The sequence below is a fragment of the Narcine bancroftii genome, chromosome 2 (assembly GCF_036971445.1).
Source record: "Narcine bancroftii isolate sNarBan1 chromosome 2, sNarBan1.hap1, whole genome shotgun sequence".
Lineage (NCBI taxonomy): Eukaryota > Metazoa > Chordata > Chondrichthyes > Torpediniformes > Narcinidae > Narcine > Narcine bancroftii.
In genome coordinates this window covers 197,173,868-197,197,447 of record NC_091470.1, presented here as the reverse complement: position 1 = coordinate 197,197,447, position 23,580 = coordinate 197,173,868, and the positions used below count along the sequence as shown (strand labels likewise).

Genomic DNA, 23,580 nt, shown 5'->3' with positions numbered 1-23,580 from the left:
AGCATTTATCAAACCAGGAAGAACAGGAATAAAATAAATTCTTCACACTATCCATTAATGATTAGAGGTATATGTTTCATTACTTTAATTACAGGTGATAAATGAATTATACTGTGCAAACATATTATGACCATTATAAAAATAATAGTGTACGAAAAATAAGGCAGTGTCTTTGGTTCATTGTCCACTCAAGAATCTTTGCCCCAATGGTAGCAGAGTGAAGAGGGCATGGCCTGGGGTGGGGGGGGGGGGGGGGGGTTGGTATCCTTGAGGATAGAAGCTGCTTTGTTAAAGACACCGCCTCATGTAGATGCCCTTGATGGAGTGAAGTTTGGCGCCTGTGATGTCGGAGGCCGAGTTAACAACCCTCTGGAGTTGTTTCGGTCCAGATACTGAGTCCCATTGCCCCCAAAGCTTTATCGGACTAATTCAGACATTCCTGTTAATAATTAGATGATAATTTATCTGTCATAGATTGGTCAGGTCAAAGAGAGCTTTTGGCACATTGGCCTTCATAAATCAGAGTATTGAGTACATGAGTTGGAATGTTAGGATAAGACACTGGTGGTCAAATTTGGAGTATTGTGTTCAATTTTGGTCGCCGAACTACAGGAAAGGTATCAATAAGATTGAGAGAGTGCAGAGAAGGTTTATGAGGTCACCAGGACTTGAGAACTGAGGGAAAGGTTAAACCCGGGCCTCTGTCGTTGTAATACCGTCACGCCAGTCAATTCAAATCAAGTTGCCTTTATTTATCATTCATACCCTGCTCGCACAGTAAAGTCCTGACCTGTTTTAACCCAGTTCCTGAACATCCAGCGCTCTTTCTCTCTTACGAGTACAAAATTCTGAAAGGCGTAGATAAGATAGAGGTGTCTAAGTTGTACCCTTGGGTGGGGGAGACCAGAACTAGGGGACATCGGCTCGAGATTCAGGATGGAGATGAGGAAGAACTGCTTTTCCTAGAGGGTTGAATTCGCTGCCCATTGAAGCAATGGAGACTACCTGAGTAAATATATTGAAGTCGGGGTTGGATAGATCTTTACATAGTGGGGGAATTAAGGAAATGGCAGGTCGGTGGAGATGAGCCCATCACATTGATTAGTGGAGCAGGGCTCGACGGGCCAGATGGCCGGCTCCTGCTCCTATTTCTTTTACTTCCCTCGTTAATCATTTCTGGAGCTCAAGGTGAATGTCAATTGATCTGCTCACACTGTGCAAGACTTTGCACTCATTTCATTCTTTCTGCGTCGCCAGGGGATCTCCCCTACCTCCGCCCCCCCCCCCACCCCAGCACCTGATCCTATAGGCAGGGCGCAGAGGAGTAGATTAAAGAGGAGAGCGAATCCCAGCCACACAGAAACCTGCCAGCACCCCAGCCCCTGACGACGTCCAGGAAACCCTGGAGGCTCTGCTGGGCATCCCGACAGATAAAAGTGGATCTGCACGGCCAGCCCTCTCCTGATCCAGCAGCAGGCTGGGACGATGTGCACGGGAAAATGTTCCAAATGCATTGGGGTGACCCTGCTGCCCCTGGCCGTCGGCTGCATCATAGCCAACATCCTGCTCTTCTTCCCCGACTTCCAGCTGAAGTATGTACAAGACACCAGCATGCTCACGCCGGAGGTCCTGTACCTTGGAGGGATCATTGGCGGGGGAGCATTGGTAAGCCACCATTCTTGCGAGCAGTGGTTGTGCGGAGGGAAGTGGGAGGGGTCTTCAGGCATTGTTGGTGCTCACTTCCTTAACGGGAGTGTTGTGAAGGACGGAGCAGGCCCTTCGGCCCAACCTGCCCATGCTGACCTCGTTTCCATTCCGAGCCAATCCTATTTGTCTGCATTTGGTGGGTCTCTCTTCCCGTCCTTTCATTGGCCTTCTGACCAATCGCTTCTGCAGATTCATCTGGCAGCTTGTTCCACATATGGGACTTCTCTCTGGGTTGAAAAGTGACCCCTCGGGTCTCCCTTAAATCTCCCCCCCCCCCACCTAACCTTAAACCCATAGAACATTACAGCTCAGAAACAGGCCCTTTTGGCCCTTCTAGTCCGTGCCAAACTATTTTTTCACCTAGTCCCACTGACCCACATCCAGTCCATATCCCTTGTACCTGTCCAAATGCTTCTTAAATGTTAAAATTGAGCCCGAATTCACCACCTCAGCTCATTCCACACCCCCACCACTCTCTGTGTGAAGAAGTTCCCCCTTTCAACCTCAACCCACGTCCTCTGGTTTGTATCTCACCGACCCTCAATGGAAAAAACCGACCTACATTTACTCTGTCTGTCCCCCTCGTAATTTTCCCCTCATTCTTCTATGCTCCAGGGAGCCCTGACCTGTTTAATCTTTCCCATGTTCATGAATCATCTGCCCTGGGATTAAGACCGCAACCCTTCCCGTTCTCTGTGCCCTCACAATCTTATAAAGCACCTTAGTCAGTGAAAAAGGTATCCATGTTCTAGAACCAGGATCGGAATTTATTGCCATGAAAATGTCACAAAATTTGTGGTTGTTTTGCAACTGCATCAACAGTGCAAATATTGCTATAAAATTGCATTTAAAAATAAATGTTGGTACAAAAATAAGAACACGGGAGGCCTTGTCTGTGGTTCATTGACCATTCAGGAATCTAATGGTGGAGGAGAAGAAGCTGTCTTTGTGCCGCTGGGCGCTCGTCTTCAGGCTCCTGTACCTTTTCCCTGATAGTAGCAGAGTGAAGAGGGCACGGCCTGGGTGGTGGGGGGTGGGGGGGGGGAGTCCTTAAGGATAGAGGCTGCTCTCTTAAGACCCGACATTGGGGAGTGCAGTCTCAACAAAGTCTTGCACAGCTCTAATACCGCTCCTCTACTTAATCCCAGTGGCAGTGACGTCTTCAGGCTCCTGTACCTCCTTCCTGATGGCATCAGTGAGAAAAGGGCCTGGGTGGTGAGGGTCCTTGAGGATAGAGGCAGCTTTCTTAAGATGCTGCTGACAGCCATTCTCAACCTTCTTTTCACTATGGACTCTGCTCAAAGTTTATTGTCTTCCCCTTCCCTGCAAAGCAGTCAGATTTAGATCAGATCAGATACTTTTTATTGCCATGAAGTAAAACAGAAATGTAATATTACACAAAATTGCCTTTTATCTGACATGAGGCAGGCAAAGATTTTCAATTAGCTTTGTCCAACGCCACTTCCAGTCAGAGGAAGAGAAGAAAAAGAAAGATCCCCCCACCCCCCCAAGAGTGTCTGTGGATTCGCTTCAGGCCACTCCTGTAGCCTCTGAGGCTGCCCAAGATTCCAGTTCCGTTTAAACCGTCGGCCACGCCAGCTCCAGGTCCAAGCCTCCAACACGGCGAGCCCTCCTTGCCCTCGGCGCCCTCTCGAATCCCGGTTCTGATACCTGGCTCTCACGAGAAAGCACAGAGGCGCCGGAGGGACTCAGCCAGTTTCTCAGTGCCCATAGGAGTTGAAAGACATATAACCGACGTTTCGGGCCTGAGCCCTTCTTCAAGGTAGTGCTTGACAAAGGGCTCAGGCCCGAAATGTCGGTAAAACTTCTTTACCTCCTATGGGTGTTACGAGACTGGCTGAGTCCCTCTGGTGCCTCTGTACAATCACAGCATCTGCAGACTTTTGTGTTTCCCCCCCCACCCCCCCAGTTCTCATGAGCCAGTTGGTTTCTTTCGTACTTCTGACTACATTAAAAAATGTTTTAAGGTTCCAGACCGTGGCCCACCCCCTTAAACATATAGTGGCCCCCAGTGGGGTATAAATGTTGGTACAAAAATAAGAGCAAGGGAGGCCTTGTCTGAGGTCATTGACTGTTCAGGAATCTGATGGTGGAGGGGAAGAAGCCGTCTTTGTGCCGCTGGGCGCTCGTCTTCAGGCTCCTGTACCTTTTCCCTGACAGTAGCGGAGTGAAGAGGGCACGGCCTAGGTGGTGGGGGGTGGGGTCCTTAAGGATAGAGGCTGCTCTCTTAAGACCTGACATTGGGGAGTGTGGTCTCACCAAAGTCTTGCACAGCTGTAATATCGCTCCTCTACTCTGTGGGCTAGACCCACAGCCTTCAGGAGTGGATTGCTTGATCTCTAGAAATGCCTCTCCCCACCTTGGAAAGCAACGCTGTGCCCTTAGAAAGTACTTTTCAAAAGAACACCTATCTCTTTGAGTCGACTGGGTCTTTATTCATTGGAGCGTAGAAGGCTGAGGGGGGGGGTGGGTGGGTTTATAGAGGTCTTTAAAATTATGAGGGGGATAGATGGAGTAGATGTGAATAGGCTCTTCCCCTTGAGGGGAGGTGAGTGGAATGGGGGGACATAAATTAAGGGTTGGGGACAAAGGTTTAGAGGGAGCTTCTTCACTCAGAGAGGGGTGGCTGAGTGGAATGACCTTCCGGAAGAGGTGGTCGCAGCAGGGTCAATTCTGTCATTTAAGAGAAGGTTGGGATGAGTCTATGGATATGAGGGGATTGGAGGGTTATGGATAGGGAGCAGGTAGAGGAGTTCTCTTAAATCAGTGTGGACTAGAGGGGTCGAGACGGCCTGTTTCCAAACTGTAATTGTTATGTGGTTGTTTACAAGTAGCTTTTGGACGTCACAGCAACACAAGACATTTCCGGTGAATCTGTGAGAAAGAGTGCTGAACTTTTTAACCATTGAAGACTGGGGAGGCCAATTCACTGAATATATTTTGAAGAGATATCTTTAGTGCCTGGAAACGATCAAACTTTCGGGCAGGAAAGCAGAAAAAATTAATTAAGATAGCACTATGAATAGGCAGAATAAAGTTTCTGGTAAAGTTAGCATTTAAATCTTTTTAAGGTATTATGTCTAATATTTTATACTTTGGATTAAACATTTGCCAAATTTACGTACCCAGGGTCCACCGATCCCCATAGGTGTCGGACACCGGGGGTTTATTTGAATATCTCGCTGAACAGATATGGTTTTAAAATGGGCTGTCAGCCAATTATGTCGGTGACAGGGTCAGTCCTTTACTTTAAATTTGGACACTTAGCACAGCAACAGGCCCTTTCAGCCCACGAGTCCATGCCGCCCAAACACCCCAATTCACCTACAACCCCCAGTACGTTTTGGACGGTGGGAGGAAACCGGAGCCCCCCGGAGGAAACCCACACAGACGCAGGGAGAACATACAAACTCCTTACAGACGGTACGGGATTTGAGCCAGGGTCAGAAGGTAATAGTGTCCATGCTAACTGCTAAACTAACTGTGGTGTCCGTTCCTCGTGACCTTTCTTCCATGGATAGGTTTATATGGGTCGGCATAACAAGTAGGCTAAAAGGCCTGTACTGTGATGTCAAGTCAAGTTTATTGTCATCCGATTGTACAAGTACAACCCGATGAAACAACATTGTCCGGTCCTCGGTACAAAACACGCAGACACACAATCAGACGTAACACATACAGGCAAACAATGCATATGTAGGACAAGTATTTCATCTAGACAAATAAATAAATAAATGTTGTTTCGTGAATATGAAAGGCTCAGAGGGTCAGTGCGAGCAGTTCCTTTGGTCGTTCAGTGTTTTCACTGCCCATGGAAAGAAGCTGTTCCTCAGCCTGGTGGTGCTGGCTCTGATCCCCCTGGATCTCTTCCCCAACGGGAGCAGCTGAAAGATGCTGTGCGCAGGGGTGGAAGGGGATCCTCAACCATTTTGCACACCCTCTTCAGACAACGATCCCGGTAGATCACATCGATGGGGGGGAGAGGGAGACTCCAGTGATCCTCTCTGCTGCTCTTCTAGTCCCGTGGATTGACCTCTGATCCACTTCTCTGCAGCAACCGTGCTGGAGAAACTCAGCAAGTCTCGCAGCGCCCACAGAAGGCAAAGATAAATAACCGACGTTTCAGGGCTGAACCCTTCGTCAAGTATGAGCAAAAGGCAGGCAGGTGCCTGAATAAAAGGATGGGGGGGAGAAGCGCAGGCCAACAGCTAAGAGGCCACAGGTGGATACTAAACGCACATCCTCGAGTGTGAAACTAAACGCACGTTCGGGGTGGGGGTGGGGGGTTGAAGTTGTAACCCTGGGAATCAAAATCTGCAGCCTTCCCTCAACACCCCTCCTCATTCGATAAACTCAAGGTTCCTCGTGACCTCCCTGCGTTTACACCCCACCTGCCCGCATTCCTCAACCTGCGGTCTGTGTGCCCCTGCAGCTCTGCCTGGTGGCCATGGGTCTTCCCCAGCTGAGACCAGTACTGCTGGCATAACAGACAAGTAAGGTCCCGAACATGGTTGTGAATTTGATGACAAAAAATGCCCTTAAAAGATTCTCCCGCCAAAATCCCGTTGGAGGTCAGGTGCTCAAGGTCACCAGCCCTCCCGCCCCCTTCCCCTCTCCACTGGTGGACCATGCATTAGACGAAGGGAGTCTATGGTAAGACAATCTTCTTTGGCTTGGCTTCGCGGACGAAGATTTATGGAGGGGGTAAAAAGTCCACGTAAGCTGCAGGCTCGTTTGTGGCTGACAAGTCCGATGCGGGACAGGCAGACACGGTTGCAGTGGCTGCAGGGGAAAATTGGTTGGTTGGGGTTGGGTGTTGGGTTTTTCCTCCTTTGCCTTTTGTCAGTGAGGTGGGCTCTGCGGTCTTCTTCAAAGGAGGTTGCTGCCCGCCAAACTGTGAGGCGACAAGATGCACAGTTTGAGGCGATATCAGCCCACTGGCGGTGGTCAATGTGGCAGGCACCAAGAGATTTCTTTAGGCAGTCCTTGTACCTTTTCTTTGGTGCACCTCTGTCACGGTGGCCAGTGGAGAGCTCGCCATATAACACGATCTTGGGAAGGCGATGGTCCTCCATTCTGGAGACGTGACCCACCCAGCGCAGCTGGATCTTCAGCAGTGTGGACTCGATGCTGTCGACCTCGGCCATCTCGAGTACTTGGACGTTAGGGATGAAAGCGCTCCAATGGATGTTGAGGATGGAGCGGAGACAACGCTGGTGGAAGCGTTCTAGGAGCCGTAGGTGATGCCGGTAGAGGACCCATGATTCGGAGCTGAACAGGACTGTGGGTATGACAACGGCTCTGTATACGCTTATCTTTGTGAGGTTTTTCAGTTGGTTGTTTTTCCAAACTCTTTTGTGTAGTCTTCCAAAGGCGCTATTTGCCTTGGCGAGTCTGTTGTCTATCTCATTGTCGATCCTTGCATCTGATGAAATGGTGCAGCCGAGATAGGTAAACTGGTTGACCGTTTTGAGTTTTGTGTGCCCAATGGAGATGTGGGGGGGCTGGCTGATGGAGGACTTCAGTTTTCTTCAGGCTGACTTCCAGGCCAAACATTTTGGCAGTTTCCGCAAAGCAGACGTCAAGCGCTGAAGAGCTGGCTCTGAATGGGCAACTAAAGCGGCATCGTCTGCAAAGAGTAGTTCACGGACAAGTTTCTCTTGTGTCTTGGTGTGAGCTTGCAGGCGCCTCAGATTGAAGAGACTGCCATCCGTGCGGTACCGGATGTAAACAGCGTCTTCATTGTTGAGGTCTTTCATGGCTTGGTTCAGCATCATGCTGAAGAAGATTGAAAAGAGGGTTGGTGCGAGAACACAGCCTTGCTTCACGCCATTGTTAATGGAGAAGGGTTCAGAGAGCTCATTGCTGTATCTGACCCGACCTTGTTGGTTTTCGTGCAGTTGGATAATCATGTTGAGGAACTTTGGGGGACATCCGATGCGCTCTAGTATTTGCCAAAGCCCTTTCCTGCTCACGGTGTTGAAGGCTTTGGTGAGGTCAACAAAGGTGATGTAGAGTCCTTTGTTTTGTTCTCTGCACTTTTCTTGGAGCTGTCTGAGGGCAAAGATCACGCTGCTCTCCATTGCAGGCAAAATCTTCGCTAGGATTCTACTAAATAGAATAATACCTAGTGTCGCCGAGAATATTCTCCCAGAATCACAGTGCGGCTTTCGCGCAAACAGAGGAACTACTGACATGGTAAGACAATAGACAATAGACAATAGGAGCTGGAGTAGGCCATTTGGCCCGTCGGGCCAGCACCACCATTTTAGATCATGGCTGATCATTACCATCAGTACCCCTTTCCAGCCTTATCCCCATAACCCTTAAAGGGAGAGAGTTATAGAGTCGCAAAGAATGGAAACAGACCCTCTGGCCTATCGCCTACGCTGACTAAAATGACCCACCACCTGCCTGCATTTGGCCCCACATCCCTCTAAACCTGTCCTGTCCATGGATCTGTCCAAATATCCCACCCACCCTTGTCCCACCTGCCTGCGTTTGGCCTCTAAGGCAATCTTAGACTGAGGATGGGTGAGATAGGTTGAGAACTGGTCACCCTCTCAGTCACCCCAAGTGGGTGGGGAGGTGGAGCAGGGTCTGGGGGAGGGAGAGGGCGTTGATGGGAATGTGAGCAGAATATGAGACTAGGGTGTGGGGGAGTGCCAAGAGATGTGGAGAAATTTCTCCAGCCAGAGGGAGGGGGTAAATTTGTGGTTTTCATTGCCACAGACGGCTGTAGAAGGTGTGAATGGATCAGTTTAAAGTGGTGGTTGATAGGTTCTTGATCAGTAATGTCAACAGTTATGGGGAGAAGGCAGGAGAATGGGATTGAGAGGTAAACAACGTCAGCCATGATTCAAATGTAGGGGCAGGCTTGATGGGCTGAGTGGCCTAATTCTGCTCCGATCTCCTGGTCTTGTGGATGAACCAACCTCTGTGGCTATATCTTAGTATATGGACCATAAAGTTGAACTTGTTGGTCGGCACGGGGGATTGCCACGCTCTGAAGGCCAGAAGGATGTCAACGTTTGGCCAGGTCTGTGCTCTGTGCTCCACACTTCTCCTCAAAACAGTGAGGGCAGCAGCCATTGGTCACCTGGACAGAGAGGGCCTCTCACCGGCAAGATGGATGGCTCGGCACCATTTTAATGTTTCTCACTGCCCTGCCCGGTGTGTCTCATTGCAACGCCCGTCCCAGGTGCACCTCCTTTATCCTGCACCCACTGTTGCTCACGAGCAGACTTGGTTGGATAGCTCACAGAACAAAGGTTCTCACTGAGTCTCAGTGCAGGAATCAGTGAGCAACTCAATTCAAATCAACTCAACAACTCAATTCAATTCAATCCAACTCAATTCAAATCAACTCAATCCAAGTCAATTCAACTCAATTCAAATCAACAACTCAACTCAATTCAATTCAATGCAATTTAATTCAACTCAATTCAGTTAACTCAATTCAATTCAACTCAGCTCAATTTATTTCAATTCAGTTCAACTCAATTCAATTCAACTCAATTCGTTGGAACTCAACTCAATGCAACTCAATTCAATTAAACTGATTTTAATTCAAATTAACTCAATTCTGTTCAGTTCAACTTAACTCAGTTCAGGTCAGCTTAATTCAATTCAACAACTCAATCAACTCAATGCAACAGACCTCAATTCAATTCTGCACAAGTCAAGTCAATGCAATTCAGTTCAACTCAACTCAACTCATTGGGTCTACAGGAGTGTTTGGACCAGGAAAGTCCCCGGGATAAATTCATCCAAACCAGAAACTGAGTGAGGATCAGGGTGAGGATTTGGGAGAATGTGAGCTCCCTGTCCCAACCTCCAACCCCATGGTTTTTCAAATGTGAGCAGGTCAATGTAACTATTCTCTTCCCGATTTCTTCCTGACAGATTTTGTTTCCGGCGATACACATACATGCGACTGGCAGTAAGGGCTGCTGCGCCAACCGATGCGGGGTAAGTTTCCATGCTTTTGGGTTTGGAAATGGCATGCACACCTCCCCATAAAATCCCGGGATTGAGGGCAGAGGTGTGAGGAGGGACGATTCCAAAATTTGGGAGCTATGGGTATGAGGAGAAGTGGGGCTTTTACCTTGGAGGGAAAGGCAGAGTGATTAGCAGCACAGATGTGGCTTTATATCACCCAGGAGGCCATTCATTGATCAACTCTCATTCTACCCCTGAAACCTGATTAATATTCGTTCCCTCCGGATTTTCACCGGACGTTCACAGTGACCAGTTTAAATACCCCACATGACGGTGGGATGTGGGAGGAATCCAGAACACCCGCAGCAGGGAGGTGGGGGGGGGAGAGCCCGTGGGGTCACGTGCAAACTCCACATGACAGACATGCCAGAGGTCAGGATCGAACCCGGGTCTCTGGAACTCTTAGCTGTGACACTGGGGCTGTGATGGTTCCCACATGAAGAGAAGGGTGAGAGAAGGAGGGAGAGAAGGGGAGATAGAAATGGGGGAGGAGGGGAGAGAGAGAGAGACCATATAGGTGCAAATGTTGGCCATTTTGCCCATAATGTCTACTCTATCATTCCATCATGAGCTGATCCATTCTCCCACTCAGCCCCCACCCCCGCCATAACCCTTGAAACCCGGACTATTCAGGTACCTATTAATCTCTGCCTCAAATACACTAAACGACCTGAATGACACAGGCCCCTGTGGTAGCAAATTCCAGAGGTTCGTCACTCCTTGGCTGAAGAAATTCCTCCGCACCTCTGTTCTAAGTGGGCACCCTTCAATCCTGAAGTTGTGCCCTCTTGTCTCTGTGGGAAACAACTTCCCCCAAAGGCCTCTGTCCAGGCCTTTCAGCATTCAAAATGCTTCTATGAGATTCCCCCCTCACCCTTCTGAACTCCAAGGAGTCCAGTCCAAGAGCCGTCAAACATTTCTCATCTTGAACCCTCTCTGAACCCTCTGCAACGCCACCCCATCCTTTCTTAAATAAGGAATACAAAACTAGACCCACACTCCAAGTGAGGTCTCACCAGTGCCTTATAAAGCCTCAACATTGCATTCCTGATGCGGCAAAGAGGAGGGGAAGAGAGAAGGGGGAAGAGAACGGAGAGAGAGGGGGAGGGGGAGAGCAGGGGAGATGAGGGAGGGCAGAGGGAGAGGGGGGAAGGAGAGAAGAAAGAAAGGAATGAGAGGAAGGGGAGAGGGATGGAAGAGGAATGGGATGGAAGGAAAGAAGGAGAGAAGAAAGTCAAGTAATGAGAGGAAGGGGAGAGGGATGGAAGGGGAATGGGATGGAGGGGAAGAAGGAGAGAAAGACAAGGAATGATAGGAAGGGGAGAGGGATGGAAGGGGAACAGAATTCAGGGGAAGAAGGATGGCAAAAGGGAAAGGGAGGAGGAAGAGAGAGGGGGTGGAGTGGGAGGGGAGGAGGTAGAAAGAGAGAGGGAGGTGACCTGGGTGGGAGCATTAGAGTACCTTGGAATTAGTTTGTGGGCTGTGGATCAGTCTCCCATTGAGGAGGGGGACTAGGGGAAGAAGGTCAGCTTCCCCCCACTCCCCAAGGTGCAGCAACTCCTGAGGTGTGTGTGGTCTGAGTGAGTATGGCCACCCCTGCCATCTCTGGGCAGACGATCTCCTTCCCACCAAGTATGAACCCCCCACCCCCAGCCCACACCAGGAACACGATGAACTCGGGACCCTGCGACCTGTCCCGAGGGAGGACAGAGTCACCCCTGGGCCTAGGGGCAGATTTGGAGCAAATTGGGACTGGGCTTTCCTTGCACCCACTGTGGCCTGCGTTTCTCCCAGTTCCTGGGATGACATTCCCACTTGGAGACACAGGAGGCTCAATCCCACACGTTCCAGCTGAGGATCCAGTTCCATGGGATCTTCCCCACCCTTGGACCTGCCCCTCCCTGACTGGAGGTAGGGGGTAGGAAGAACTCACCTTCACCCCTCTCCCCTCCCTAACTCCCCTCCTCAATACCAGAAGACCATAAGATGTAAGATCAGAAATAAGCCATTCAGCCCATCGAGCCTACCCCACATTTAATCATGAGCTGATCCATTTTCCCACTCAACCCCACTGCCCGGCCTTCTCCCCATAATCTTCGATGCCCTGGCTAATCAAGAACCTGTTAATCTCTGCCTTAAATACATCCAATGAAGTGGTGGATTAACTACCACCCAGCCCAGGCTGAGCTTTAGCAAGGCCCCACCGACCTTCCCTCCCACCGCCCCACGGCCCCCACCCTTCATTGAGTGGAATAAAGTGTGGAGGGGGAGGAGAATTCTGATGTTACCACCCCTGCAAAACCCCCCCACCCACGCCCAACATCTACTTTCATTGGCCTGTCAAGCGATCAATCAAATCACGGATGGGCCCTCTTACCTTTGGGGCCCCCAGGCTTCAACCTACTCAACCCAATGGGTAATCTGCCACTGACCCAATGACCCGGCCTCCACAACCACCTGTGGCAACAAATTCCACCCTCTGGCTGAAGAAATTCATCCGCGTCTCCGTTCTAAGTGGACACCCTTCAGTCCTGAAGTTGCGCCCTCTTGTCCTAGACTTTCCCACCGTGGGGAAACAACCTTTCAACATCTACTCTGTCCACATCTTTTAACATTGAACATATTTCAATGAGATCTCCCCCTCTCCCCATTCTCCTAAATTCCAACGAGTTCAGGTCAAACGCTCCTTTCGTTCCCAGAATCATCCCAATGAATCTCCTCTGGGAGGGTTCTTACAGAGGAAAGGGAGGACCTAGAACTGAAGAACATTGCAGCACAACAACAGGCCTTTCAACCCATCTAGTTATTCTGCCTGGTCCCACTGACCTGCATGTGGACCATAGCCCCTCCATAGACCTCCCATCCATGTAGCTGTCCAAAGCAATGACAGAAAGGGAAGGAGATGATGAGATTGGTGGCGTGGCAGGGAGGGGGATGATGGGATTGCTGGCGTGGCAGGGAAGGGTTGATGGGATTGTTGGCAGAGGCGATGATGGGATGGCAGGCATAGCAGGGAGGGGGATGATGGGATTGCTGGCGTGGCAGGGAAGGGTTTTTTTTTATTTTTTATTTTTCACACCATAAATCACATTAGCCATGATATACACTTTTTCTTTTTCACACATATACAGTTACTTTTTCTCCCCCCCCACCCCACTCCCTCCTCCCAAGCCACCCCACCACCCCCCCCTCATCCATTTTAGGTATATAATCTAGGTTGCATTAAACCCGTCAGACAATGTTGTCATTCAACAAAAATACACCAGAAATTCTACTGAGTCCATTCTTTTCTTTTCTTCTCCTTCCATCAACTTAGGTAAAGTTTGTCCCCGGTAGGTTTTCGCTATTGTATTTAATGTAAGGCTCCCATATTTGTTCGAATATTTCAATATTATTTCTTAAACTATATGTTATTTTTTCTAATGGAATACATTTATTCATTTCTATATACCATTGTTGTATTTTCAAATTATCTTCCAATTTCCAGGTTGACATAATACATTTTTTTGCTACGGCTCGGGCTATCTTTAACAAATCTTTTTTGTGCATCCTCCAAATCAATTCCAAATTCTTTGTTTTTTATGTTACTTAGGAGCTGACATTTTATCATAACATATCTCCCTGCTGGATCTATTATTTCCTCTTCTATTTTAAATGGCACATTTTTACTAATTAATATAGCCACTCCTCTTGCTTTTGAATTATACGATGCTGCTGTTACATGTCCTACCCAATCTCTCTTTAATTTCTTGTGCTCCAATTCAGTTAAGTGTGTTTCTTGGGTAAATGCTATATCAATTTTTTCCTTTTTCAGTAAATTTAGTAGTTTCTTCCTTTTAATTTGGTTATGTATTCCATTAATATTTAAAGTCATATAGTTCAGTGTAGCCATTTTATACTTTGTTTATCTTCTCTTTCCGTTTTTCCATCATTACCTTTCCTCCTTTTCCATTTCTGTTTTCTTATTTTAAACTCTTTATAAGACAACATTCCTACAACATCAAACATTTTCCTTATTCTCCTATTTATATCTTCTTTATCCCCAATCTCCAGCGTGGCAGGGAAGGGTTGATGGGATTGTTGCCAGAGGCGATGATGGGATGGCAGGCATAGCAGGGAGGGGGATTATGGGATTGCTGGCATGGAGGAGAGGGGAGGGGATGATGGGATGGCTGGCATGGAGGAGAGGGGAGGGGAGGGGATGATGGGATTGCTGCTGATGGCTGGTTGGATTAGTTAGCCTCATTTGGTGATATTAAGACCCAAATGTTTGAAAATCTATAAACCATGGAGCCAGGTCAATGCCAAGGCAGCAGCCCGTCCACTGTTACATGACCATTGCCCAATGATTAAACCCAGCTGCCCTTGTAGATGTTCCTGTCCATCATCTTTGCCCTGCTGGGCATGGTGGGGTCATGCTACTGCCTTATCCTGTCCGCCCTGGGCTTGGTCAATGGGCCAACCTGTCGAGTCACGTCGGAGAACTGGACCAGGCCCTTCTTCATCACCGAGGAGTCGGTGGAGTTAAGGTACAAGCTGGCTGCTTCCCCTCCCTATCGCCGTGATGCTGCTCCCCAACTCCTCCACGGCTTCCTGTACTATCTCACCAAGACCACCCATAAATCGGCCCAACTATTCCCATGATATCAATGATGTTAAAGATGTATTATATACACAGGTCCAATGTACAAGAGCGTTGAAATAGGTACTTGGATACCCCAGCTGCAATAATATAAATTACCAGAATGTGGCTCGATACAAGGGATAAATATTCACAGTAGCAGGCTGTTCCAAAAACAAACTGATGATAGAAAGGGAAGGAGATGATGAGATTGGTGACGTGGCAGGGAGGGGGATGATGAGATTCAAGATTCAATTTATTGTCATGTAATAAAGACCATGTAATATTACACTGATTTTGCATTCGTCAGCTGTAAGGCAGACAGATTCACCATCGGCAGAAATTGCCTGAAACGCCTCTTACAGTCAGAGAAAGAGAAGTGAAAGAAGATCCCCCCCCCCACCCCCACCCAGAGTCACTGAGTGTCCGTGGATTAGCCTCCAGCTCTCCTGCAGCCCCTGCAGGGTCCAGTTCAAACCATCGGCCGCCTAAGCTCCTCAGCGCCCAACCCCCCCCCTCGCATCCCGGTTCCGATACCTGGTACCCGCCTGCGGTACCCGCCTGCGGTCCGCAGCCCGGCGCGAGTCCCTTGGCCGCAGTCCCCTGCCTGGCATGGGTCCCTGCCCTCTTGAGTCACTGCCCGCTGGTCTGCCGCCGTGGCCACCTGTCCCATGGGACATCGGGAATAACTTTGATTTCATTTTTGTCCGCTGCCCAGTGAAGATAATTACCTGTTCAATCCCGAGCGGTGGAATGAATGTCTGGAGCCGAAGAACGTGGTCCTCTTCAATGTGGTCCTCTTTGCCCTCCTGATATGTTTCTGCAGCATCGAACTTGTCCTCTGCCTGATCCAGACCATCAATGGCCTCTTCGGCTGCCTGTGCGGCACTTGCAGGAGTCGCAGGGGGGTAAGCACCGTCCGAACCATCCACACCCACACCTATGAGTCCAGGCTAGAACTCCCTGTAACCCAACCATCTCGCCATTCCACCTCCACCACCCCCCCCCCCCACCCGTTCCTTCTGCCAGGGTGAAGTAAAATGCAAGTCTGACGAACAACACGTCACTCCCTCTAATTTATAGTGTGCAAAAATCTGGTGTTGTACAAATTCTTTTTCCCTGTGACAACAGTACATGTGCACTAAATGCTTGTGCAAATGTAATCCTAAAATTGTTTCAAGATTATTTTGGCCAAGCCTATCTCTCATGGCTAATAAAACTCTGCTCCCATGTTTTAATATATAGGTACTCCACAACTTGAGAATAACATCCATACGACCAAAATTTTAAAATAAAGAAAAAATATAAAACATAGGCAATTACGGTGAAAATCGGGCCTATCTATGGTGACCGCCATGTTGGCTGATGGACAACATCCCACGAGGGGTGACCTTGGTGGCCACCATATTGGCCGGTGGCCAGCCTCCCGCAAGGGCTGGATGGAGCTGAAGGTTGTCGTAAGTTACAAGAGGAATGGACAGGATGCAGAGTTGGGCAGATGGAGTTCAATCCGGTTAAGTGGGAGGTGATGGATTTTGGAAGGACAATCCAGAAGGCTGAGTTACAGGGTTAGTGGTTGGTTACTTAAGAGTGTGGATGAACAGAGGGACCTTGTGGTCCATATCTATACATCCCTCAAGGTCACCGCACAGGTTGATAGGATAGTTAAAAAGGGCAATGGGATGTCAGGCTTCATTTATGGGGTGGGGGGGGGATTGAGTTCAGGAGTAGAGAGGTCATATTCCAACTCTACGAATCTCTGGTGAGACCAACACTGAGAGTATTGTGTTCAGTTCTGGTCACCTCATTATAGGAAGGAAGCTGTGGAGAGGGTGTGGAGAGGGTGCAGAGGAGATTCACCAGGATGTTGTCTGGATTGGAAAATAAGTCTCATGGGGCAAGGTTAGCAGAGCTGGGACTTTTCTCTTTGGAGCGCAGAAGGAGGAGAAGAGACTTGATAGAGGTCTACAAGATTAAGAGAGGCATAGATAAGGTGGATGGCCAGTACCTGTTTTCCAGGGCCAGAGTAGAAAATACCAGAGGTTATCTGTACAAAGTGGAAGGACGAAGGTTTAGGGGAGATGTCAGGAGAAAGTTTTATACACAGAGAGTTGTGGGGGCCTGGAACGCCTTGCCAGGGGTAGTGGTGGAGGCTGGAACATTGGGGGCATTTAAGAGACAGGCTCATGAATGGAAGGAAAATCGAGGGTTACGGGATAGGGAGGGTTTCGGATTTTCTTTTATGTGGTTCAGCACAACGCTGAGTGCCGAAGGGCCTGCACTGTGCTGAAATGGCCCATGTTCTATACCCACATGACCAAAAGGATTCAGGTGGACGCACTGAGCCTCAGTCAACGCGGATGCCAGGGGAACTGTCCCAGGATCGGAGCGGCCCAATCCGGTAGAACCTAGACCTTTAAGTTCAAGTTGACTGTTCAGTTCTTGTGAAACAGCGTTCCTCTGGACCACGGTGTTCAGACAGTACACAGCACATTATCATCTCATATCGATTAAAATAAATATAAATATTTTGGGATAATTTACTTATGCATCAAACAAGTGGAGGTAGTTAGAAGAGGGGGGCCAACAATTGTATATGTATCTCTTTTCTTTTTCTTTGGCTTGGCTTCGCGGACGAAGATTTATGGAGGGGGTAAATGTCCACGTCAGCTGCAGGCTCGTTTGTGGCTGACAAGTCCGATGCGGGACAGGCAGACACGGTTGCAGCGGTTGCAGGGGAAAATTGGTTGGTTAGGGTTGGGTGTTGGGTTTTTCCTCCTTTGCCTTTTGTCAGTGAGGTGGGCTCTGCGGTCTTCTTCAAAGGAGGTTGCTGCCCGCCAAACTGTGAGGCTCCAAGATGCACGGTTTTTTTTTCACACCATAAATCACATTAGTCATGATATACACTATTTCTTTTTCACACATATACAGTGACTTTTTCTCCCCCCCCCACTTTCCTCCCAAACCACCCCCCAACCCCCCCCTCATCCATTTTAGGTATACAATCTAGGTTGCATTAAGCCAGTCAGACAATGTTGTCATTCAACAAAATTACACCAGAAATTCTACTGAGTCCATTCTTTTCTTTCCTTCTCCTTCCATCAACTTAGGTAATGTTTGTCCCCGGTAGGTTTTCGCTATTGTATTTAATGTAAGGCTCCTATACTTGTTCGAATATTTCAATATTATTTCTTAACCAATATGTTATTTTTTTCTAATGGAATACATTTATTCATTTAAATTTGGTAGTTTCTTCCTTTTAATTTGGTTATGTATTCCATTAATATTTAAAGTCATATAGTTCAGCGTAGCCCTTTTATATTTTGTTTATCTTCTCTTTCCGTTTTTCCATCATTACCTTTCCTCCTTTTCCATTTCTGTTTTCTTATTTTCAACTCTTTATAAGACAACATTCCTACAACATCCAACATTTTCCTTATTCTCCTATTTCTATCTTATTTATCCCCAATCTCCCCTTCACCTCCTGAGTTGTCCTTTAACCCTTGTCGGACAACCACATCTCCCCTCTCCATTTGGATTTGCGAATCCACTCGCAAGCGTCAACTGATTTTGCAGTGACCGCTATTTCCCCCCACCCCGCCTCCCCCAGAAAAGATTTCACTTTTCATATGTCACAAAGGTCACTCTTTTAATTCCCTCCTTATTCTCTCTATTCCATTACCTTCCCTTATTAATTCTTGTCTATACTATCTATATTTTCCTCTAAGTACAGATACATTCATGTATGCTCATTGTCTCTATTCACTCTTATACCTCTTTACCCGCATACATATCAATCGTGATCATTTTTACTCTCATTACCCGTCTTCATCCCTCAGTCTATTTTTGTCTTTACCCACATACATATCAATCGTGATCATTTTAACTCTCATTACCCGTCTTCCTCCCTCAGTCTATTTTTGTAATTGTTCTGCAAATTTTCGTGCTTCTTCTGGATCCGAGAATAGTCTGTTTTGTTGTCCTGGAATAAATATTTTCAATACCGCTGGATGCTTTAGTATAAATTTATACCCTTTCTTCCATAAAATCGCCTTTGCTGTATTGAACTCTTTTCTCTTCTTTAGGAGTTCAAAACTTATATCTGGATAAATGAAGATTTTTTGCCCTTTATACTCCAGTGGTTTGTTGCCCTCTCTTACTTTTTCCATTGTCTTCTCCAGTACCTTTTCTCTTGTAGTATATCTTAGGAATTTTACTACAATAGATCTTGGTTTTTGTTGTGGTTGTGGTTTAGGGGCCAATGCTCTATGTGCCCTTTCTATTTCCAATTCTTGCTGTAGTTCTGGACATCCTAGGGTCTTAGGGATCCACTCTTTTATAAACTCCCTCATATTCTTGCCTTCTTCATCTTCCTTAAGGCCCACTATTTTTATGTTATTTCTTCTGTTATGGTTTTCCATTGTATCTATTTTTTGAGCTAGTAGTTCTTGTGTCTCTTTAGTTTTTTTATTAGATTTCTCCAATTTCTTTTTTAAGTCTTCTACCTCCATTTCTGCTGCTACTGCCCGCTCTTCCATCTTGTCCATTTTTTTTCCCATTTCTGTTAAGGTCATCTCCATTTTATTTATTTTCTCTTCTGTGTTGTTTATTCTTTTTCTTAAATCCTTAAATTCCTGTGTTTGCCATTCTTTAAATGACTCCATGTATCCTTTAATAAGAGCAAGTATATCCTTTACCTTGCCTTTCTTTTCTTCTTCTATTTCACTGTACTCTTCCTCTTCCTCTTCTTCTTCCTCTGGGTTGGCCATCTGTTGTTTCTTTGTTGCCCTTTTCTCCTCTTCTTTCTTGTTTCTATTGTCTTCTGTGGTCTCTTTTTGCTGCAGGTGTTCTGCAGCTGTCGTTGCCGGCTGTGGAGATCGACTCCCCAGCTGGTCCCCCCTCCCGTCGGTGTGTTTTTTTTCGTTCGCATCGCGCATGCGCGATACTTCACGCATGCGCGGTTGCGCACTTTTACTCGGCTCAGCGAGCCATTTTTGTAGTCCATTATTTACCGACCTGAGGGAGCGGGTTTCTCTCTCCGCAGCGGGCCTCTTCGGATAGGTAAGGCCTTCACCTTTTTCCTCCTTTGTCTTCTCTTCCTCTCTTCTTACCGTTGCTTTCGACTTTTCTTTTTTTGTTGCCATCTTCTTTCCACCTTTATACTCACTTTTCTGTAACTTTTATTTCTGTGCCTTTGTGTTTTCTCTTGTTTTTCCCGACTTTTCTGGAGAGGGCTGGAGTTCACCGTCCGGCCACTACTCCATCACGTGACTCCTCCCCTCAAGATGCACGGTTTGAGGCGATATCAGCCCACTGGTGGTGGTCAATGTGGCAGGCACCAAGAAATTTCTTTAGGCAGTCCTTATACCTTTTCTTTGGTGCACCTCTGTCACAGTGGCCAGTGGAGAGCTCGCCATATAACACGATCTTGGGAAGGCGATGGTCCTCCATTCTGGAGACGTGACCCACCCAGCGCAGCTGGATCTTCAGCAGCGTGGACTCGATGCTGTCGACCTCGGCCATCTCAAGTACTTGGACGTTAGGGATGAAAGCGCTCCAATGAATGTTGAGGATGGAGCGGAGACAACGCTGGTGGAAGCATTCTAGGTGATGCCGGTAGAGGACCCATGATTCGGAGCCGAACAGAAGTGTGGGTATGACAACGGCTCTGTATCTTTGTGAGGTTTTTCAGTTGGTTGTTTTTCCAGACTCTTGTGTAGTCTTCCAAAGGCGCTATTTGCCTTGGCGAGTCTGTTGTCTATCTCGTTGTCGATCCTTGCATCCAATGAAATGGTGCAGCCGAGATAGGTAAACTGGTTGACCGTTTTGAGTTTTGTGTGCCCAATGGAGATGTGGGGGGGCTGGTAGTCATGGTGGGGAGCTGGCTGATGGAGGACCTCAGTTTTCTTCAGGCTGACTTCCAGGCCAAACATTTTGGCAGTTTCCACAAAACAGGACGTCAAGCGCTGAAGAGCTGGCTCTGAATGGGCAACTAAAGCGGCATCGTCTGCAAAGAGTAGTTCACGGACAAGTTTCTCTTGTGTCTTGGTGTGAGCTTGCAGGCACCTCAGATTGAAGAGACTGCCATCCGTGCGGTACCGGATGTAAACAGCGTCTTCATTGTTGAGGTCTTTCATGGCTTGGTTCAGCATCATGCTGAAGAAGATTGAAAAGAGGGTTGGTGCGAGAACACAGCCTTGCTTCACGCCATTGTTAATGGAGAAGGGTTCAGAGAGCTCATTGCTGTATCTGACCCGACCTTGTTGGTTTTCGTGCAGTTGGATAATCATGTTGAGGAACTTTGGGGGGCATCCGATGCGCTCTAGTATTTGCCAAAGCCCTTTCCTGCTCACGGTGTCGAAAGCTTTGATGAGGTCAACAAAGGTGATGTATATGTACAACCAGACAAAACAGCGTTTCTCCGAACCATGGCACAGAAGCAACAATTCGTAAGGTGCAATATAAGATTAATATGTATTGGGGCGTAGTGGTGAGTGCAACACAGCTTCGAATCCCGTGCTGTCCTCCAGGAGTCTGTACTTCCTCCCTGTCTCTGCGTGGGATTTCCCCGCAGGGGTCTCTGGTCTCCTCCCACCGTTCGAAACTACATTCAAAAATTTAAATAAATATTTTAGAATAACTCCAAATCCATTTTCTTTTTAAAGAGAGCCAAGGTTATGGGACATTGTTCATCAATCTTACAGCCTGCGTGAAGAAGATATCTCCCAGCCTGGCCGTCCTGGTTTAGATGCTCTTCCCTGACGGTAGTTGGTCAAAGATCTCGTGTGCTCGATGGAAAGAACCCTCGGTCATTCTCTGATCCCTGTTTTAAGCAGCGCTCCCGGTGAATGTCGTCAGTAGAGGAAAGGGAGACCCCAGTGATCTTCTCGGCCGTTTTGATGACCCTCTGTGTTGACTTCTGGTCCGGCGCTTAATGCAGCCGGACTAGACACTCTCACTTGTGCTCCTGTAGAACGTGGTCGAAATGGGGGCTTGGTAGCCTGGCCCTTCTCAGCCTGCTGTACCTTCCAGACTGATGAGGAGGCCTTGTGGGTTCAGGATAGGGTGTTCTGAACATACCCGTGGAATAGTCAGATTTGTGTGCAAAAGTTAGGGGGTTGACTATTCTGTGCATATAGTTTTGACCGCGGTAAGTACCTGCATCGATCAAGGCGTTGGGAGTTCAGATGGGCGGGTGGCCGGGGCGAGAGTCCCCAATTGGGGCGTCAGGATCTCCTATGGGCAGGCAGCTGGGGCCAAAATACGCAATGTATGAAACGTACACGGGCCATAAATAGGGGATTCGTCTTTTACATGGTGTTGACATGCGCATATACCAAGGACTGCTGGGGAGAAATGACCAGTCAACGTTTCGGGCCGGGACCTATCTGCACCTTCATGAGGGGGGGAGGGGGAGGGGGAGGGGGTAGAGTCGGAGAGTAGCCCGAGATTTAGAAGGATCTTGACGGGGCTTGGAGAATGTCAGCGACGATGCCAGTCAAAGCCAATCCAATTGGAGAGCTGATTCCCTGAAGCAGAAATCCGGCCCACATCCGTTTTCTTATTGGCGGCGGGCTGGTCCAATGGTGTTTTAGAGGCAGGAAGGTGTGCAATTGGCTAATCCACCTATTACAGAGTCGCAGAGCGTGGAAACAGGCCCTTCACCCCACTTGCCCATCCCGACCACAATGTCCCACCCAGCTGCATTTGGGCTCCTCGTCCCTCTAAATCTGTCCGATCCATAGATTTGTTTACTTGTCCCACCTGCCTGCATTTGGCCCTAAATCCCTCCAAACCATTAAATCCGTCCAAATGTCCCACCCCCATTGGTTCCACCTACCTGCGTTTGGCCCCACATCCCTCTCGACTCGTCCTATCCATGGATCCGTCCACATGTCCCAACCACACTGGTCCCACCTGCCTGAGTTTGGCCCTACACCCCTCTAAACCCGTCCTATCCATGGATCTGTCCACATGTCCCAACCACACTAGCCCCACCCGCCTGTTTTTGGCCCCACATCCCTCTAAACCCGTCCTATCCGTGGATCTGTCCAACTGGTCCTTAAACATTGCCCCTGCGTCAACCACCAATCCAGACAGCCAGTTCCACACCCCACTCCCCCCACCCCCTTCACCTTAAACCTATGTATTACCAATTCCTCGACTCTGGGCGTTAGACTATTAAAAATCTTTAATTTAATTTTTAAACATTTTAAATGTAGACAACAGGCCCTTTCAGCCCACGTGTCCGTGACCTACAACCACCCCGTATGTTTTGAACGGCGGGAGGAAACCAGAGTCCCCGGGGAAAACCCACATAGAGTTGGGGAGAACGTACAAACTCCTTACAGACAACGCGGGATTCGAACCCATGTCGCCGGTGCTGTAACAATGTGAGGCTGACTGCCATGCCGCCCTGCGTGTGTTCCGTCCCGCTCGCGATTTTGTCCATCTCTGGGAGGTCCTCCTGCGCTCCAGGGGAATAAAGCCCCAGCGTGTTTAATCTTTCCGTGAAGCTCCGGTTCATGGTATATTTTTGTAAAATGATCTCTGTTCTTGCACCTTCAGATGCCTGTCTAACGAGCGGTGAGAGTCCACGGAAACTGCAAGCTTGGGTAAACAGAATACAAATGCCCCCGAAATTTGGGAGCAAGTTCTCTTCCACAGCACTCTATTGGAACACATCTTTTAGAAAATCTTATGATCCCTGGCGTGAGGTCACACAAATTGTTTAAACGTTTGATTAATGCTTTAACTGGTCAATAAATCAATGTTGCTGACCGGCTGCCTCACGGTCTGGTCTGGGGACACCAACTCCCTCGAGCTTAAAGCCCTCCAAAAGGAGTGGGGAATGGTTCCTGCTCGTAGAGACGTACAGGCTTTCAAGGGGCAGGGAGATTTTCCGCCTGATTGACCTACAACCCCCGTACGGTTTGGGAGGGTGGCAGGAGCCGCACCAGATATTACTCTTAACTCGAATCCGGGACACTGGTGTTATAAGAGCGTTGTGCTAACCCCTACCACCATCACTTGGCTTGTTTTCCCACAAAATATGGATTCAGGGGGAAACCAAAGAAATCTACAGACTCTAGGGGTTGGGCGGTGGGGGGGGGGGGGGGGGGGGGCTGCACAATGCACCAAGGTGATGGAGTAAAGAGTGACCAACGTTTCGGGCCTGAACCTGTCAGCACGTACATGGGAAAACTGGTAGATGCCAGGATAAAAATGTG

The 23,580-nt window shown here is 48.3% G+C and overlaps 1 protein-coding gene across 1 annotated transcript; it reads left to right on the top strand.

Annotated features, from left to right (window-relative positions):
• Positions 1 to 357: 357 nt before the first annotated feature.
• On the top strand, positions 358 to 23,130 carry LOC138754926 (transmembrane 4 L6 family member 4-like). The gene is made up of 5 exons (XM_069919952.1): positions 358 to 1,665; positions 9,634 to 9,699; positions 14,101 to 14,258; positions 15,069 to 15,258; positions 22,919 to 23,130. Exons 1-5 carry the CDS (start codon positions 1,486 to 1,488, stop codon positions 22,928 to 22,930), a joined length of 606 nt encoding a protein of 201 aa, XP_069776053.1. The 5' UTR covers positions 358 to 1,485; the 3' UTR covers positions 22,931 to 23,130.
• Positions 23,131 to 23,580: the final 450 nt, after the last annotated feature.

Coding starts and splice junctions, on each gene's coding strand:
- LOC138754926 (XM_069919952.1), top strand. CDS start 1,486: ATGTGCACGGGAAAATGTTCCAAATGCATTGGGGTGACCCTGCTGCCC. Junction 1,666..9,633: donor TCATTGGCGGGGGAGCATTG/GTAAGCCACCAT, acceptor TCTTCCTGACAG/ATTTTGTTTCCGGCGATACA. Junction 14,259..15,068: donor GAGGAGTCGGTGGAGTTAAG/GTACAAGCTGGC, acceptor TCCGCTGCCCAG/TGAAGATAATTACCTGTTCA.